At 37.6% G+C, this 19942-nt stretch overlaps 1 protein-coding gene across 1 annotated transcript in view; it reads left to right on the top strand.

Moving 5' to 3' along the window:
• Nucleotides 1–19942, top strand: part of NAALADL2 (N-acetylated alpha-linked acidic dipeptidase like 2) — a gene marked incomplete at both ends in the record, with an annotated part of 350941 nt that overhangs the window by 276771 nt on the left and 54228 nt on the right. Inside the window, one exon of the mRNA XM_084267228.1 lies at nucleotides 12251–12346. Within this exon, the coding sequence (XP_084123354.1) occupies nucleotides 12251–12346 (96 nt within the window). The remainder of the gene's footprint in view (nucleotides 1–12250; nucleotides 12347–19942) is intronic.

Raw genomic sequence — 19942 nt, 5'->3', positions numbered from 1 at the left:
GGGTGTGGGCAGTAAGGAGTGCTCTTCCGTGCTTCTGGCTTGTGTGAATGGGAAACTGGTGGTTATACCAACTTCTGTCTGTTGTTCCCACATGTTCCCACACACACGCAGTGGGATTCTGGTGTCAGTGATTAGGAGCACACTTTTAGTCCAGTTTAGGGGGACCTTCAGCTGCTGTCTCATTTCTTGGGTTCCTTTGTGTTACGGACAAGGTGTGAACTGAATGTACAAATTCATAGAAATCAGTATGGCAGGGGGAAGTTCTGGGTGTTGGCCATGTGTAAAGGGTCAGGGCTCTATCCAATCAGCCATACTGGTTACACTGGGACCTTGCCACCAAGGTCTTTCTCCCACTGATAACTGATGATTTCCTGTCATTATTGATTGACTGATGTACTGAGTTGGTTCCAGTTATGACCTTGACATGATATTTATAATATTCAATTTTAGTTCAGTGAAAGTGTCTAAGTAATTAGTATCTCTGAGAAGTTTAATTTAAGTGGAATATGTAGGAAGTGCTTAGAGGGTTTTTTCTTTGCAGATTTGCATCTGCTTTATCAATCATGCAGCATAGGTAATTCAGTAGTTGATGGTCACTGGCTGCCATTACCACATGAATAGCTACGTCCATTACCATCACAACTTCCAGCACACTGTTTCTTAGATTTCACAAACTAAGTAATCAAAATAAAGCTAATTGCTGCCTAGCAGCAAGCCATTGCCATTTCTTAGGCTGCCAGAATTTGTTAAAAGCCACTGCTTCATTGAAAGGACAGTTCTCTGTCTCAGTCTCTCTGATACAGAATGAACTGTATGTCAACAAAGTTGAAAGCAACTAGTAAACAATTTGCATACTGGAGAAGGACAGATGATCCTCAGTGACAGACAACACCTCATCTTCTAGTTACAATGTCTGATCTGCAACTTACCTGAGACATTAACATCTATTATAGTCTGAAGCAGCTGGCTCTTTTGTGAACAAACTGATAACTGGTACTGTATATTTCTGACTAACCTTCTCTCTTAGTAAAGTTCTTGTCAACTGTTATTTGTACAGATAATATATACACATATGCTTTATTTTTTATACACATGTCTATGTATCTATGAATGTATAATCAAGGTGGCATTATGAAAAGTGGTGACATTTGTTGTGGAGTTTTGTCAGCAAATTCTGGGTAAAGTGAGAAATTTAACTCCAGAAACAGCCTTGTACCTACGCACATAGATCTGAAGCAAACATGAGTTGTCTGATCTGTGATATCCTTCCTTGAGAGCCATTTTTGTATCACTAATGTAGTTGGACAAATTGCTGCAGTGCTTAAAGTCAAACAGTTTTTATGTTCTGAAGTTTCTGTTCTCTATATTACTAATGCAGTTTTCTCAACATTTTGCATCACATCATTAATCTCACTCCATATCCAGATAATTTTCACCTTTGCTTCTGGGATCTCCTCCAGCCCCTTTTCAGAAAGGAAGGAGTTAGTGACTATTTTGAAATTTCTGGCTGACTACTTGAATGATCTGTGGCTTACCAGACTGTAAACTTTATGCAGTTTTTTTTCTGTTATTATTTATGTCTTCCCTGATTAAGTGTCACCCAGTACCAATTAATTTATCAAATCCAAGTATATTTATCAAGAGTTTCAATTAGAATCATCATGGCTTAATTTTCTTTGAAGGATCAGTGTATGCTGTATACACAGGCCTGTGACATATGCTTAAATGCCCTTAGAAGAGGTTAGTGCCAGTTGTATGATCCTCATATTCCAGGGAGATTCCTACCCTAAACAGAAACCATATATTCCCTTTCTGTGTCTAGAGTACAGGGAGTTTGCATAACAGCAGTGGGTTGCTGTGATGATCTGCAGTTTGGTAGCTTTTCCATCTAAAAATACAGCTCCACATGGCTCCACTCTTTCCCTGTTTTATTCCTCCTCTTCTTTCTCCCTCGTATGTGTTAAATTTTTTAAGGAAATACACAGCTGGTAGCTGCCCACAGGGAGTTACGGGAGATGTTTCATGCATGTATGAAAGAATGAGAGAACTAGTGTGCTTAGAATACCAGAGAATACCAGAAATTCTTTGCAAAGGAGCAAATGTGTATCAGCCTCAAAATGGCAGGTTGCTTGGGAACCCAGGATTTCCTTTTTCTAAACTGCCTCTGAAGAGTCTGGTGCTGTTGCATTTGCTGCTGGGAGAGTTTATGAACTTTGTAGTAGAACTTTATGGTCAGCAAGGTGTATCAATGGGAGTTTGATGTGTCAAAGTGAAGAGAGAGACGAACTGCTAGTGTGTAATGAAATACAGTTTGAACAGTCCCGAGCAGATTGTCTTGGGACTACTTGTGAAGGTAAGTCCAAACTACTGCTGCTTGTGTGTCTTAACTTTCTCAATCGTGGGTTATAGTGTCTTCATAATAGCTGTGCTTTTGTTTATTCATGCAGTATTTCTTTTGAGCAACATGTTTTTCCTGTCCATCTTTAGCATAAATTAGTGCTTTTTAATTTCTCAGTACATTCAGGGGTTACTATGTGTAGTACTCACCAGTAATACATTAATACATTAGTCCATCTGTTTGTTTGGACACTAATCTACTTGAATTTGATCGTGTGATCGTGCTGAAATTGTTAAGGTTAATGACTCACTGTTTTACAAGACAAAATACATTTGATGTTCAGTTGATTGCTTGAGTTGTTTTATTGAATAATATGAATATTTAGCTACGCAATTTCATGGAAGAGCATCTTTGTTATTCCACTAATGTTAGTGCAACTGATGATGTCCTCATCAGTTGGGTACATTACTTTGCTCCAAAAGAATCCTTTTGGTCTCACAGAACCTAGTGCTTTTATATTCCAAACATTCCACAGTGCACCCAGAGGAGGAAAATTCTTTACATAAACCTGCCATACTGTAACAAAAATGGTCGGCTTTGTTAGCATTCACTCTGCATAAATACGTGTTGGTGGAAACTGCCCTTGCAGATTCTGTCATAGGCTCTTCATATTGGAATTTACTGAGGGGTGTTGAAAGTCAATGGAAAAAAGACAGTTTGGAAGGTAACAGAATCAATGTGATATGGGAAAATATGTGACACATTTGCATTGACAAATATTGCTTGTGTTTGGTAGCCTAATGAAGCATCTTGTTACTGAAAACATGTATTATCTGAGGATAGAAGGCACTGAATTACCTGTCCTTCCTGGAGAAGGGGTGTGTTATGTTCAAGATACCATTTTAACACTGTTGTTCTGAGTAGCTAAAAGTCTTCTGGCAGAGTATCTAAAATAAGTAGCAGAACTTGCTTTGTGTCAACAGATACAGGCAGCGTGACATTCAATTTGATCTTTCAATACTTTCGAAAAAAAAAAACCCAAGCAAACTTTGTGGACACATGTGAGAAATTAGACTGAGAGAAACTAAACTACAAGCCTCCCACGTATACAATGTCTGTCCAGTGGATAAAATCCAATTTATTTCTTCACTTAGCTTAATAACTTAAATAGGGCTTTTGGAGTACTAAAAACTGGAAACAGGAAGTATCAATTAAGGGGAAAAAATTGTGCCTTATAATATTTGGGATTGTAAATTACACTCTCTCTGGGCTCCATGGCTTATAGCAGGACATTGTTAGGATGAAGCATTTCATGCTTTCCACATGATTTGAAAGCTTATAATCAATCATAAAGTGTTATGAAATGTTCTTGCATCCTTCATACCACACATCCAAGAAAAGCCGTTTCCTCCTTAAACTACAGATTCTGCCTTCAGTTTGAAAAGCATCAAGGAAAAACTCTAGAGAGGAATAAAGCTATGCAAGTGTCCTGGTATCTCAGAAGTCACTTTGTGCTGTAGTCTGTGAATTTCTGGCTTTACAGTGATAATTTCAATTCACTTACTAATGCAAATTAGAAGACATGAGAGAAAAGTGCTAATATTCTTTTTCTGACTGTTGGGTTGAGTTTTTCTGGCTACAACTGAGTTGAATAATACAAGAAATCATGCAGCAGTGATTCCAGTTATGCCCCTTCTGTCTTCTGTGCAGTCTGATTTGGCAGGCCAGCATCTGGTGACATCACAAGAGTGCATCTTCACCAGATCATTAAAACAGAAAATAAGTTTGGATTTGTTTTTATTCTAAGAGTTTCTTGTTAAAAATACCAAAAAGAACCCCCATGTCAGAACCTGCTCCTGACATACATTCTCACCAAGTAGGGTCATTCTTAACATTGAGATTTTTGACACACATTAGGCTGTGGCAACTGCAAAGCTTTGCTTTCTACGAATAATTTAAAAGTATGCACATTTTATGTCTTTAGTTTCATTTAAATAATAACCAATGAAAACTAGTGAGCTGGAGAGGCATGCACTGCCTTCTGCAATGTCGTTGCAGCTTTATGGGCTTTTATGAGTGACAGAACCTATACACCATACATTAATGCCATTGATTCAGTTGAACTCCTACATTACAGACCCACACTTTGGCTTCGGTTTGTTCTATGCTAGATAATTCCCTTTCTCAGTGCATCTATTTAAAAATCTGCTTCAATCTGCAGCATGTTCCCAAATGAAAAGCTTTCCACGTAGCTGATGATGAGCTGTATTTTAATCTATGAGACTTTTACTTTTCACTTTCTCCATTTCTTCTCCCAGGCAAGCCTCTGGTCCAATCTCTTAAACCCTGCTGGGGAAAAAAAAGAGACCACAGGGAAGAGGTGGTCTTTTAACCTGGCTGAGGTGAAACACCTGTTTCACAAAGGAATACAATTGTATATTTGCTGCCAAGGCACCATATGCCTGACTGCTTGACTTGGGGTAAAATGGAAGAAGGAATTAGTGAGAGCCTGCAGTGCAGGTTTCAGAGTTGGTGTTGTTCTGCTTACTGCTCTCCTTTTATCTTTTCTTATGGGACTTTCTCCTTCATGCTGTGAGAAATTTTTGCCAGTGATTTTGAATACGTATACAGGCACATCCTCATGGAACTGTAAGCCTCTAGATTTCTGGGTAGTAGTTTTGGGCACTGACATCACTTCGTAGTGTGTGCTCTGCTGGTGAATTCAACCTCCTGACTAAACCTGTTTAACATGTTGATTCTGAAGGTAAGCTCCTACTACTTGCTTTAGTGACCAGACACTGCATGTCTGTGTGCATCCCTCAGGTTGCTGCAATTCTACTTTTCATGCTGTTGTAATACAAAAAAGGCAGAAAGAGTGAAACAGGTTAATAGCTCATGGAATAGGTTCAGCATATGTGGACAGGCAACAGATTATTTTCTCAGTCCTGATGCAGCAAAGGCTTTATGTCCCTAAATTCTCCTCTACTAAACATTATTCTTTGGCCTATGCAAAGAAAATAAACAGCGTTCTCTTGGCTTTCATCCTTCCTTTTTTGTGTTTGCTTTGCAGACTCTAGCAGTGTTAGATTAGCATGTTAATACTGTTCAGCCTACCTGTACAAATTTCAGAAGGATTTTTGCTCTTGCTGCTTGCTGTCCGTTCTACCTTCCTAAGAGCTTTGTACTTTTGTGCAGCATGAAATTGGTGAAGTGCTGAAGGGTGAAGCTGGCACAACTATGAACAATAGTGGCAAAGAATAGCAACAGTCAAGTCAAACTGATTAGAGAAACTTCATCTGAACCTTACATTTTTCCAGATTGACTGTTACTGCTGAACAGAGAAACCATGGCTGTGTGGTACTTGCAAAATAACCCAAAACCAAACAACCCAAAAAACCCCCAACATAATTTAGAGGCTTTTAGGTTTTCTGATAAATGCTGGGAATATTCAGCAGGCAAGAAAAAAAAAGTCTATACAGGTATGGAATGAGAGCGTATTAAGGAATTACTAGTTAAATAATTTGAGTTTTCTACTGGTAATGTGTTTTTAAAAAAATAATGAAGGAAATAAAACTCTCTTGTGGATGCAGCATTGTCCTGGCCAAGTAGAGAAAACTGTTTGTTTTATATACCATAGAATTAGCATTGTTAATTCTAAGACAGCGTGTGGTAAAATTTGGTTTTGGTTTGTTTTTTAATGATAGTAGATCTCTTAAGTATGTCTTGGTATTTACTCTGTTTTACATCAAATCACCAGAAGCACTGTGGGATTTTATTGAATGATTTAAAATGCACTGGTTGAAAGTTGGCATATAAATTGAAGGTATTCTAAAGTACACAAGGGATGGCAAATTTAGTACCTTTAGAAGGTGAACAGTTCTGTTCACTTAATTAGTTGAGGAAGGATAAGGTAGAAAAATTAGTCTAGTAAATCAGAAGAATGTTAGTGTCCATCATAAATAAACAAGAATAAGCCACGTTTGGGGTTTTAAGGGTTGGGTTTTTTTCCCTGCATTTTCAATCCCCATTTAATCGATTCATAAATCAATTAATTACTGTCATGAGACCCAAGGGCAGCAGGAAATTGGGTTCAAATTAAAAAGAAAAGGAGGCCATTTGTTTTAAGATTGAAAGTTGAATGTTCAATCGAAGTTTAATCAGAAGTGACCCATTATTTGAAAAGTGGAACATCAATGTCTTTCTAATTTCACAGAATGCTTCATTAAATGAGTATTGAAAAGATCAGGTTAACTGATCATTTCAAGAGGAAGATGAGACAATAGGGACTTTCAAAGCCTGCTTCCAAAAGCACGTTATGCTTGTTCATCTCTTCTGAAGATCTCACAGAGAAACCAAATCCTTACACTGGGGATTCAAGTTTTCAGCGTGTTCTTTTCCAGGTTGTAGAGATCATATGATAAAAGCATGGCTTCCTATCAGAAGAGCATATGTTCTTAATCCATTTGGATAGCTGTGTATCTACAGAACAATTTACAAAAAGTCATAAACTGTGAGGAGAAAACTTACAAAATCTTGACTGAAAGTTGGGCCTCCTGAATTTTAGGGTGTCTCTCAGTGGTCAGGCTTGAAAACATCTTTCCATAAATGGATACCATCTCAAGAGCATTCAACTGTGCGATGTACAGGGTGGGGGTGATGCTAGTGCCTGGCTAGAAGCGAGGCAGGCAGATTCTGTTTGAATTTTCTTGTTTGTTTGAGTGTGAGGGAGTGCAAGAACAGCAGCTGTAGCTCCTAACTGGGGGTGAAAAACAGAAAGGAACAATACAGTTGGTTTTAGTGCTCTTTGGGTTAGTGTGTCTTTTTCTTTGTGTGTACATACTAGCAATCTGCTTAGTGAATTGATGTTTAAAAAGAAAAAAAATAGATCACTTGTTACTGTAAGCTTCCTGAAAGAATAAATGAGGAGTCTGGATCAGTTTTTTAATGTTAGAAAATGTTGCTCTTGCTGTTAAATGCTGAGAAGTACTCTGGAAGTATCATCTAGACTCATTCTAGGCTCATATCTCTGCCACATGCTTCCTGGGATAAAGAGTGGGCCTGTTACATGGAAAGTTTGTGCAGGTTTCTCTGACAGGCATTGTGCTGAAAGGCAGTAAAAGGCAAGAGAAACTGAGAATGTATTTGCCTTTCTAGTAGTTCTTTATGAAGGCATCTTTCATGGGGAAAAAATTAAAAGAGACAACTGGTTTTAAACATTTCCCTTTAACGAGTGCAGATCAAGATATTTTAGATGTCAAGTTATTTCAGATAGCAATCTTGGATTAACTGTTTGCAAGTATTATCTGTCTATGCACCCACAGAGAATAACATGCACAAAGGAATAAATACAAAAGTAATATAAAAATATATAAAATTCTAGTAATTTGTTTTGTTTTAATTAAAAATTGCACTCCATAGGAAAGGCTTTGGTTTCTGGGCAGAAAGCTTGATAGTGCAGAAATACTCAAGCCCACTTGAAGCAAAGACTCTATATGACTGCTTTTCAAGATCTTACCAGACTGGGTCTCGATTCCATATCATATGTGATGACAATATGTGTTGTATTTACTGATCATGTTATGTTCCTTTAAAAAGAAGCAGCTGAGGCAGTAGCAGAAGTTACTACCTGTTTACCTTGACTAGCTGTAGTTGTCTCGACTAGGTTGGCAGCATTTGGAAGGAGGGTTGATGCTCAGTAGCTTTCACAGAAGGAACACCGTAATCTGGGAGAGTTTTCCAGAGCATAGATGTGGCAAACATGGGAGAGACCAACTGGGCTGGTCTGAGCAGCACTAATAGATGACCTCAAACCTTTCAATACCAAAGGGACTGATGAGAAGAGCAGGGAGGGTGTTTGTAGTCTGACCACAAGATGAGTAGGACAAAAGAAATTATTTTCCTGGGGGTCCCAGTAGAGGCTGTGCTGAGTTTGGTGTAAAGTGGAAAGTCACTGATGGGCTGCTGGGATGAGGAAGAACTTAAAGATAATGACTCCTTGTACAATCTTGGATTTTGTTCTCATAAAACCTGCTTTAAAGGAAAAATAGTGTTTTCAGTCATTGGCCTCCAGGAAGATACCAGGACTGATCTGCATCAGAGCACCAGCTGACTTGAGGTTCAGAGACACCACTCACTTGTGTAATTCAAACACTTAGACCTAAGTATTTCTTTCCATGTAAGCTCTGTAAGAGGAGCAAGACCTGCTCCATGAAGGCACCTAGATTAAGGGAATGAATGTATACTTTGAGTGTTTGTATCTCACCATTGAATGTGAGATATGTAGGACAACTAGAATCCTAGGCCTTGCTCCACAGAAGTCTGTCTAGAGTTGGGTGATGTGCAAGCGGGTTAAGCTGTTTCTCTGCCTTACAGGGATCTGATCCATCAAGTTTTAGATTCCAGAAAAAGAATATTTGTCTAGATGGCATGATAATCTGATCTTGCGTAGCAAATCTAATTCAGTAATCATTCCCTTCACTGACTCTCAGTAAGGTACTCAAGAATGAATATAAATAATGTAATTTTTTCTAAGTTATTGATTGCAATTATGTGAATGATGATGAACAGCATTTGCAGCACAGTAGCAGAAAGACGGTGTTCCTCAACCTCCCCCAATCAAATGACATGCGCAAATTTAAAAAAAAGATGAATAGATGTTATGAATTAATCTTGATACATGTATTTTTTCTTTATAATAAATGAGTTTGTGCATCTTCTCCCTCAGATCTAAAAAAATAAATAGTTTTCTGAAGGGGAAGAATGACTTCATTTATTATTCTGATACTTCTGTGACAAATTACACAACACACAGATGCATCACTGAACACAAAAATTTGTATAAGTCAGTGCTAATTATTTTATTTTTTTTAAAGTGGTAGAAGCTTACTACCAGAAGTAATCTAGAAATATATGTAAATACTGATAGCATTTTGATCATGTAGGCATTAATTTGTAGAAAAAATAACAAGCAAAATTACCAGCAATGTAACACACTTTTTGAAACATACCTTTCTTCAACATGTCTGTGAGACATGTCACACTGTTCAAACAAGCTTAATGTAGCTGTGAAAGTACTAGTTGGGGGTGAATTCAGCATCTGTAGGGAGCTGCGCCTGAGTTGAGTAGTTTTGAGCAGAGCGTGTTGGTGTATCACATCATGAATATGATTATAATTAATTTGTGTCCTACACTTGATCCCAAAGAGAGCTCAATGCTATGCCCAATAAAAAACTAGCTCTTGGATCCACAGGATGTACTGTATCATGTAGTACAAACATCATTCCGATTCAGCAGGCGTAGATGAGATACCATCGGTTTATCCCCCAGGGTACGTGAGCAAGATACTTTATTTCGTTTTGTTTTGAGGAAGATACTTTATTTCGTTTTGTTTTGAGGAAGAGGATAGGGTTTTTTCTCTGCTGCTTTTTAACTTCTTTTATTAGAATTGAAGTTAACAGCTCTGTTAACTAAACTACTGTTTTTCTTTAGCCTTTGTATGGCTTAGAACCCAGCATGCGAAAGAGCAAAGCTCAGTCACATAAAAAGAGTTTGTACAAGCCAGAACAAAGTATCTAAATTGTTTGTCTCTCTCACTTGCTCACTTCCTGATGTTTAAAACAAAAAACCCTACAGAGTGTTTTTAGCAAGTGAAAAGACAGTGGAGTGCCAACCTTACAAATCAATCCTGTTAAAGCCTCCATCAGTTTTAGTATTTTTCAACCAAAGCTTTATTTGGCCACTGCTCAGCATGCAGTCTCTGAATTCAAATAATGCATCGTGGCTGTTGAGTGATGTGTTGGGCATCGTTACCAAGTGTAATGAACCTAAACAAGGGGTTTCACTTCTTGTGAGTACAGAGTGAGAGAGAAGTTCCTGAAGACCAGTATGTATCAAGAGGAGGAAACTGAAGAAATATTAGCCTAGTAGATAGGGGAAGCGAGTATTTGAAAAGGACATAGTTCCACAACATTGTCAGTATTGCCTCACAGTCTGGGAAATAATCAAAACCAAAAAAGTTATTCATCTTAAATATAGGACCATGAGCTGCTTTGAACTTTACTTGGAATTCAGTATGAAATTGCTCTAGACATTTTTCAAAATTACTGTCATGGGGTTGTAATTGTATTATAATCTCATGATGGCTTAGGCATTTCTGAGCCAGCAATATTGACAGTTTCTTAATGCTACTGGTATTATTTTATACGTAAATTCATAGAACATAAAAATTGCACTCAGAATTGTGATACTCTCCTATTGGGTCCTGTGTAAAGCTCCAGAATGAGTATATATAAAATATTCCGATTATGAACCTGGCAAAATACCTTTAATGTCATGCTCTTCCTCTGCTTAATGGATACATTTTCCTGTATTCTTTGTACTGTCTCTCTCCAGAAAAATAACCTTAATGGCATTAAAAGACACCTGCAAAATATGTTAGTTCTAGGACTAACCTAACTTAATCTGAAACTGAATACTTCCCTAGAGACTCTGCGAAGGCTGTCAAAGGACGAGACTAATTTCCCAGGATTCAGAAGTGAATCCATACTACAAGGAAGTATGTTCATGAGAGCTTGTAGCCCCTCTACAGTCCCTAGCCAGTCCCTTTGGTAAGCCTGTATGTAACTCTACATTTCACACAGCACATTGTGCACTAAATACAAGATACAATAAAGACTTTAGAAAATTCTAAGTAGGTGCTGGCATCTAAAATCAAAATAAAAACGCAGAACAAGATTAATGGACAAGGCAAGATTTAGACCTTACAAAAGGAGGTACAGAATATTGCAATGCTGAACTTAGTTGCCTAGAGCTAACCAGAGTTTGGCAGAGGGTAAGTTTTGTTCCTCTTCAGGGCGTGGATAAACGTATGCACCTCTGGTTATTTGTGCATCAGAGTTCACTTTGAAGGGTATGTTTAAACGAAGTGCTCATAGAAAGTACATTTTAGAAAGTCACGATACTCATGCACAGTCACATCCTCCCACTGATCTCTGAAATAACTTTGGGCATAGTTTCTGTGCCTTTGTGCTGAACTTATTGCTCTTGCCGAACAGCAACTGTATTCTAAGTGTGCTTACCAAATCGAGCACCTCAGTCCATCAGGGTGCACATCTACACCTGATTTTATACTAGGCGGAGAGTAGATGGGTACAAGGTTCCTAGCTTTTCTGTGAGGGGCAGTTCAGGTCATGCCTAAAGAGCAAAACTTAGAGGCAGTCCTCAAAAGCATAAGTTTATAATTCCTGGTTTAGGCATCTCTGCACCTTTGAGGCGTGGGAGTATTGTATTGCATTATTTTGTTTTTTTTTTCAGTCCACGAGTGGGTTTGTTGTTTCCTTGTGACAGCAAATACGTAACTTTCGTTCTTACAGTGCAAGAAGAGGAAAAAATCTTATAAAATAATATATTAAGATTGCCTGATATTTAGTAGAGTGGTCAACTTAAAGAATGTGATTCTAGGGAACTGATGAAAACCCCATATTATGTAGACAGAATTATTATATACAGAAATAGTCTGGTTGTAGAAGATAAAAATATGTTCTTTGATTATTGTGTTTACCTTTTGTTCTGAAGACTCTAAATCATAATGTATTTAATAAAATGTCTGATTGCCGCCTAGCGCAGAATGAAATCTGTGTGCATGTTTCTTCTCCTAGGCAAGCTTTTTGACTGCTTTGGGAAGCATAATTGCAAAGACAACTGCCATTTAAGAAATAAAGTTGTAAGATTTAGGGGGGATTGCCTCTTTTAGGGACTTGGAATCATTTAATTAGATCAGTGAAATAAGTTTTATCATTGGCAAAACTTAAGAACAATTTGAAGGGTTTTTTAATCTCTGAACAAAATCCAATAAACATTTGAAGGAGGAAATCATTGTGGAATCCTAAAAGGCTTCTTGTTTCTTTCTCACAGAATTCTAGCTTTCTCTCTGAAGCTCTTTTTCCTGTACGTACAACAAAAACTGAAGACCTGGATCCCTCCTTTGGCCTTCATGAGACCATTGCAAAGGTAACAGAAATGGTGATCTCATTTATATATACTTTCCTTTACATAGCCAAATTTGGATTTGTTAATAATTTTGAAAGATGATCTGTTTTTTTCCTGTGAATACTTCAAGTGTAGTTAAAAGCTGTGGATTGTAAGGGTGGATTTTTTTTTTCACTGAGTTTCACTTTGGGAATATTCTTTACTGTTGCATCAGTCAACTTGTGTGTCCAAACACTTTCATATGCAAATGCTTCATTTTATGTGATTCAGTTGTATTTGCATGGTTCACATTGAATTTATGGGCATGAGTGCAGGGCATTGAGCCCCACTAGATGGCAGGAAGTAACAAGTTTGTTGCTGTCAATTTTGTCAGCAAAGAGGGTCTCCGGGGGCACCTTTACATGCACTGATGCTTGGTTTTATGAGCTGTCATGGTATGCTCACATGGGAGGAAGGAGTGGCCGTCCCATGATTCTGGAGAGTGCTCTACAGAGGGGATGCTCTCAAAGTTAATGTGTTCTGACTCCCCTCTTGTCGCTCCATTATAATACTCACTCCATGTTATTTATTAATACAATCAAAATTAGTCCGTGCTCTAAAGTGCTGTTTCTTCACTCTGTCCACTCAGCACGCCCTATTTCTCCAGAGACGGGACTACAAATGAGTCCAACTTAATGAATTCAGGCACTTATAATTGGATTTCTTATAAACCAGAGCTATGTAGACCTCACAAGCAGATTTCTTTCTTTATTTGGAACTACTTCTTTTGGAAAAGCAGCTGCTCTTGAAACATTTCTTTTGGCAACAACAAAAATAAATTCACAAAGATCAGCAATGTGCAGATTTAGCATGTAGGCAGATCAGCATCTTTGGCAAAACAGACAGTGACTGACCTTGGGGTTTTGGGGTTTGGGTTTTTTTATTTGTTTGGTGGTGGTTGCTTTGTTTTTTTTTTTTAAAGCAGCACATTTTTCTAGACATTATTTTGAAGCTTGTCAGAGTCTGACAGTTAGGGAACAACACAAGACGAGTCTTATCTGAATCCCTTTCAATGGAATTCATGGTTTTTTAAGCCATCCTTGATGCCAAAGTGACTGAAAACATGCACCAAATTTCTTTGCAAAGACTGAGTGCAGTAGGTACATAATTATTTAGTGCATAATTAATTTCTGTTTTACTAATTAGTGTGTGGTGGGCCATGTGTAATCTGAATAATATGTGGTTTAGTATTTGCTCTATAATGTTTACTGACACAGAAAAATATTTATTAGATAGACTTTGAGGCATTTTGATACTGTTTAAATCGTTACAAATTATTTTAGGTAGGTTCATTGAGCATTACAATTTTCTTTGATAAAACTTGATTAAGATTGCACTAGGATATGACTATATTTCCATTTTGCTTTTCAGAATGTAGCCCAGAATGCTTTTATAAAAATGAATAATACATGCAGCAGTGGAGCGAGATCTTAAACTGGCCATTTTGTCGTTTTTAGCTTAGATCAATTAATCTTAAAGTAGTTTCTGAATAGCTTGAACAGCAAAAGTTTTTGAAGATCACTCTACTGTTTAGTGTTCTTTATGGTTAGATAATGGTGGTGTTACCTCTTGGTTCCCTCCATTTCCACCCTCCACCCTTCTTCTCAGAGGAAATGAGGCAAGCTTTGCCAGGCAATTTTCTTTCCATTCTCCTGCAAAACAGGCTTTCCTTTGCCTCTCCTTTATCTTGGTGTTTGGCATCTCTTCCAATCTGAGTTAATGTCCAAAAAGACATGCGGAACTTTTTCACACAGTAAAAATGCTGTATTCCAACCTGCTTTATTCCGATATCTGGTTCTTTTGCCACTATCTAAATACCAAATATTCAAATTCTTCTTTACAGAACTAGGGTAGGACAAAACACTGTAAACTAGCTGTAATGGCTTTGAAGACTGAAAATCTTGGTCATTTATCATGTTTCCCATTATATTAGGTTATAGACATTCATATGTGAGGCCTTGGAGTTACAAATCTTGGAAATAAACCATTATATTGTAAGTCCATAGTTGATGGCTCATTGTCTGAAGGTAAGCAGCATTCTGCCATAGCTGAACTAAAAATTTTATGATCTTTAGAGGCAGGGTACAAGCTAAGGCCTAGACCTAGGAAATAATATGCTGGGTCCATATCTTAATGGAATTCCTTCTATTTCAATAATTGCTAATTTGACTGTAGTGTCCACATTCAATAAATAGCTATTTTTTAAAAATAATTTTTGATTCCATTAATAATCCTTGCAGGTTTTTTTTTTTTTCCTTTGGCAAATCTTAATGGCCAAATAAAAATCTGCTGTAAAGGGCAAAAAGAAATGTTACAGTTTTATAGCATCGAAAATCTGTTTTCAATATAGAAAATACGGAAGAAGCATGTGTTTTAAAGCAGTTCATATGTGAGACTTTGTGTTTAAAATTACAATCCCAGTTCCTTTAGCAACCAGCTGAGACCTGATCTGAATGACTCTGCATCTATTGGAACATTCACAGTAATTGGTATTTTTGAGACACAGTTGGTATATATTTCTTTAAGCTATACTTTATCAGATCAAACTGAGGTTTAGAAGCTGAGAAAATGTTGAGTTCAATGCAAGAAGACACGCTGATACTGGATGGTTGTTATTGTAAAAAGGATATTCACTAAATTGAGATTTATTCATTCAGACCTGGTGATGAAGATGTCACAGAGTTGAGGTAACTGGAGAAAAAATAAATACCTAAAAAAAACCCCAAGTGTGAAGTAATATTTATTACTGAAATTCTTGTTTATTGGTGGGTTTTTAGTGAAGGAGGGCTTGACCTGGTTTGGGTCTTTTTTGTATATTCAGGAGTATTAGATAGAAAAAACCCTATTTATCCAAACTGTTTGATTTCAGACATTCATGTTACTTCTTAGCCCAGAGCCTCCAGAGCAGGCATAGCTTGGCTGGATAAGAGCAAGATTCCATTGGGTGCAAAACTCTACAACTAGTCGTAAGAAGTACTAGATTCTCAGGGAATAAATGTAGAAAATCAGGGAATCATAGTGTGTTTCCTCTGATAAAATTTCCAACTTACTGCCAATTGGCAGTGCATCATTTCTTCGGCTTATAGTCACGTCTCTACACCAATTCCCATCTCTGTTCCATGTGTGGTTATCTCTGCCCTTTTGTAATTCATTTACATTCTGACTTCCATCATATCCCATAGCAACATTTCCCACAATTTAATTCCCTATTCAGATCTGTAATTTGAGTGCTTAGAAGATCTAATTTGTCAGAAAGCTTGTCTGATGAATTTATCTTGGATCCTGGCACTTAAAAGGTGGATTTAGGGTAGACTGCTGCAAGACCCAAGCTGATCTGAAAGATTCAGAACAGAACGAGAAACATGTAGGCTTCCTAGTGGTGTAGAACCAAGATGTTCATTACAGCAGCATGTTGCAATACAGGATTTAGTGGTATCTTAAATGATAGTTGCCGACCTTGTAATTTCAAGTGTGTTTTATAATACCTTTATGAGGTATTAAGATAGAAAAAAGTGTGCCTGTGTGGCAGAGAATGGATTTTCCCATCAGACCAGAAGTCAGGCGAAACTCCACTGGTACCAAATGCATAATCAGAAAAGTATGCCCTTTTTTTCCATAAGTTTCATCAGTGTTAATCAGCACAGTGTTTCACAGGAACTAGTCCATTGGAGTTATTAACGAGGTTGAAAATACTTTGTGTTATGAGGTATGCTCACTAGAGTTCCCTAATAAGACTCAAATTATGCAGTTGTAAAAGCTTTAGTGGCAGTCCCCCAACAGGGAGTGCCACCAGAGCCACTTACCCGCTATCAGCCATGGCATAATAATAACCTTTTATTGATTTTTACTTTGGCATGCACCAAAGTGTTGAAAGGTATGCCAGAAGTGACATATTTGGTTTTATGATGTTATGGATGCTGACAGATAACTCTTGAGAAAATTATTAGTGATCCTGATTATTCTACACTTCAATTATCGAGCTGCATAAAGTAAAACTAACTACCATGATGCAATTAACTTCTAAACATTAAATAAAACACCAACAGGGAGAAATGCTTCCTTTTGTAGGGGAAATAAGAGGGGGTTATGTGACATACAATAGAATTTCCATTTGTAAAAAAATTATAAATGCTACTAAGTCAGTTTCTTGAAGCAACTGGATTGCAAAGTACTGGACTGCAGGACTATTGGTAAATTAAATTCACATTTTGACTACAGATAAGATACAGCACAGGTATGTTGATTTGAGGATCATACTGTTCTGTTCTTTTGAACCATGGGAGGGATATATATTCCCCTTTACCCACTGGCTAGTCCCGTTGATTCTCTACTACAAGCAGAGGGAATACCCGTGGATCTTGACAATACAGTGAGATCCATAATTTTGGTATTTCCTTTCTCTGTAATGTCCCTTAAAATCAAAATCTGTGGCTTGGTACATGCTTCCTCTGCTAAATATTTTCATCTTCCTGCATGGTATCTGCAAAAGAGCTCTTTTTTGGTATGCTTCTGTACTGAAAACACTGAAAGTAACTGTGAAGATAGATAGAGATTGTAATAAATTATTGAAATACTATATTTATGAAACATAAGATAATACAACATAGCTAAATTAATATGAATGTGGCATACCCTTACAATCCTAAAGACTGAGACTGCAGATTTTGAATCAGTAGATTCAAACACTGTGAAGAACAGTATTCCCTGCCAGAGTTCAAAATCAAAACAAAATCTCATTGTACTCAACCAGCTTGAAATTTCTTTGCATTTTGTTGAATCATCTGTTGTAGTTTTGGCAGGGATGCAGTCTCCATAATATTGGTTGGAAACACTTTCACAGACCGTGTACAGCACATCTATGTTGCAAATTTTTACCAGAAACATTTCTGCCAGCATATTATTACTGGCATCCTTGTTTCAGGAGAGTAAGTTCCCATTCATGTGCCGTTTCCACTACAACTTGTCCTTTTTGATATCAAATTGTTCTTGAAAAGCTGTGTGGCATTGTGCTTAGGTATCCCAGTGGCTTCTGCATCAAGGCAACTGTACATCTGGATTTCCAGTGCTGCATTTTCCTTTTTCATTTGAAAATTTCCTCTCTCTACAGATAGAGGATTTGGCAGAATTGTTTAAGATTTCCCAATAGCAGAGAGAGAATATGACTCTGATCAGGGTTATAGCATTTAACGTGTTAAAGTGCTTGTTCAGAAGGAATCTGAGATATTCAGAAAGCAAAAGCCTGAAGCACCAGAGTATATTCTATAGCCAAGCCCAGAAAAATCTCAATCCTTGGTAGGCCCAGGTGGATGCAGCCTTTTCCCTGCATCACACTGTGGTTCACTGACTGGAAAGTTTGGCTGTGTGCCATGATTTCTATCATGAAAATGTGACATTTTGGCGTGTCAGTTTCCACAGGTAATTTTTCCACTTAATTTTGGCAATGTCTTTTGATGTATTTTTTCAAATGCCTGTCTTCAGTCTTGCGTGTCAGACTTCCACATCATTTTTCAGTCTGTCATCATACTTCCAAAGACATGAGTTCTGCACAGACCAAGAAAACCCTTGTGTCTTTTTAAAGACAAATGATGGTATTATTTTGTACTTTCAAAACAAAATATCCAAGCCTCCAGTCAGCAAACAGGATTATGGAGCAGGGGTAGGTGACAGTTGCTGACTGCAGTTTATGTAATGGAAGCACCGTTTTTAGCATATGAAGTGAGAACCAGGCTGGGGCACCTGAGTTGTATCTGTATTTGAGAAAATCCACTGTTGATACTGAATTTTTAGGTGTAGCGTTTAATACTGTTTGGAAGACATCAGAATTGTCTGCAGTATTGTTGGGATGCTCTGTCACACGTAAAAGCACCTGTATGGTTGGTTTTTGCCTGAGAAATTGCAGGATGACTTTGGACATCTCATGATTTTTCTGTTGTCCTCCTGCAGCAGTTCATGGTGCTTTGGCTGCTCTCATCAGCCATAAGGTGGTGTGGCAGTGTAGGTGCAGTGTAATGTGCCACTTGTCAGGTAGTCTTTCTCCATAACTTAAATTACTTGCATGGCTTTACTGATCAGCCTCTCATATACTGGTTCTGAGTGTCTTACTGGTGTTTATGGCTTAATGGTATTTGAGACGTGCAAAGCAGAACCATATTGTCTGTGGTGACAGTCCAACTGTATTCACACAACACCAATCTTGTCTGAATTTTTCTGCAAAGTGCAGCATATTTCATGGAAATGGTTTGATTTAGCACATATTCTCTTAAGCACACAAGTGAGAGATTTTTGTTTTACCTTTAGCCTCCTTGCATGAAAGAACATATAATCCAGTTCAAGCAGAGGGTAAATACAAACCTGCTGAAAACTCCCTTCTGACAATGTGTATTTTATTCTGTGGCTGTTGTCAACAGCGATAAAAACAAGAGTGAATCTGGTGATATAAACTGGCACAGTAACTTTGGGGATGGTGTATGAATTGTGGTGAACAGGGAAGTAACAGCATTCAAAGGAAGGAGGGAAAAAAAGTGCTGTCTAGGGATTTTCTCAGCATTAGATGTGAAAGAGGTGACTTTGCTGCTAAAGACATGAGGTGTTCTGACAGTCAGTCATACTGTGTTTGGCCAGACAGCATATTTTTTACCTGCTCTAGCCTAGTTAGAGTAGCTATGCTTAGAATTTTTCAGTAGTTCTTTGTTCCTAAAAGCAAGTAGCCTCAAGGAGTCTTGCACTTTAAACTCTGATGGATAAAGACTAGGTAATAAAAATAAGTTGAAATTGCTGAACCACTGGTAAAAATTTGATGAACCAGCTGCACTGTCCAACACAACTTCACTTGGTTCAGTCAGGTATTAAAAAACAACACCATTCCACTACCCACCTGAAATTTTCCACATCTTTCCTGCTAATAACTCCTTCAAAATGGACGAGGTGTTACAAGACAAAACTAATTCTCTTTCCTCCTGTGCCATCTATTCTTGAAATTGTGGAAAGATGGCAAGATTTGAGTATTCCAAGATAATAGTTTCTGGATTTCTTATTGAGTGACTGGAATTTAGTGTTTTTAGCTTACAGAGCTCTGACAACTATGAAAATATAAAAATACCCAGGAAGCTATGGCTCCAATAAACAGGAGAAGCCCAATGAAGAAGAAAATAGCCATCATTAGTAGCAAGGTTTGTGTAGAAACCATTCCTATGGATTGTCTCTCTGCAATCCGAACTGTTCTCTGACTGTCAGAATTCTGTATTCCTTGAATCTTTTTGATACTGCAGCGAGACTCTATGTTCTGTAAAAAAAAGTTAGCATTGGCTTCTGTCAGAATGTTTCTGAACCAGATTGCTGTTTAGAACCACACAGTTGTTAATTCTTCCTTTAGACCGAAATTTTACTCAGTTTCTCTCAAGATTTGTCTGTCAACTGTTAGTGGAAAAGAAAAAAACAACATTCCATCATTTTTCAAGCTAGAGTTGCAATTTATCTGAAGTAAGCAAATACATGTCAACTCCATCTGATCCAATCAAACACAGGATAAACATGTAAGCTCATACATAATGTATCATTTTAAATTTTATGATAGAAGCC

The sequence above is a fragment of the Gallinula chloropus genome, assembly GCF_964237585.1.
Source record: "Gallinula chloropus genome assembly, chromosome: 8".
Lineage (NCBI taxonomy): Eukaryota > Metazoa > Chordata > Aves > Gruiformes > Rallidae > Gallinula > Gallinula chloropus.
The sequence above is the reverse complement of the archived record's forward strand: the minus strand, read 5'-3'. Positions and strand labels throughout refer to the sequence as shown.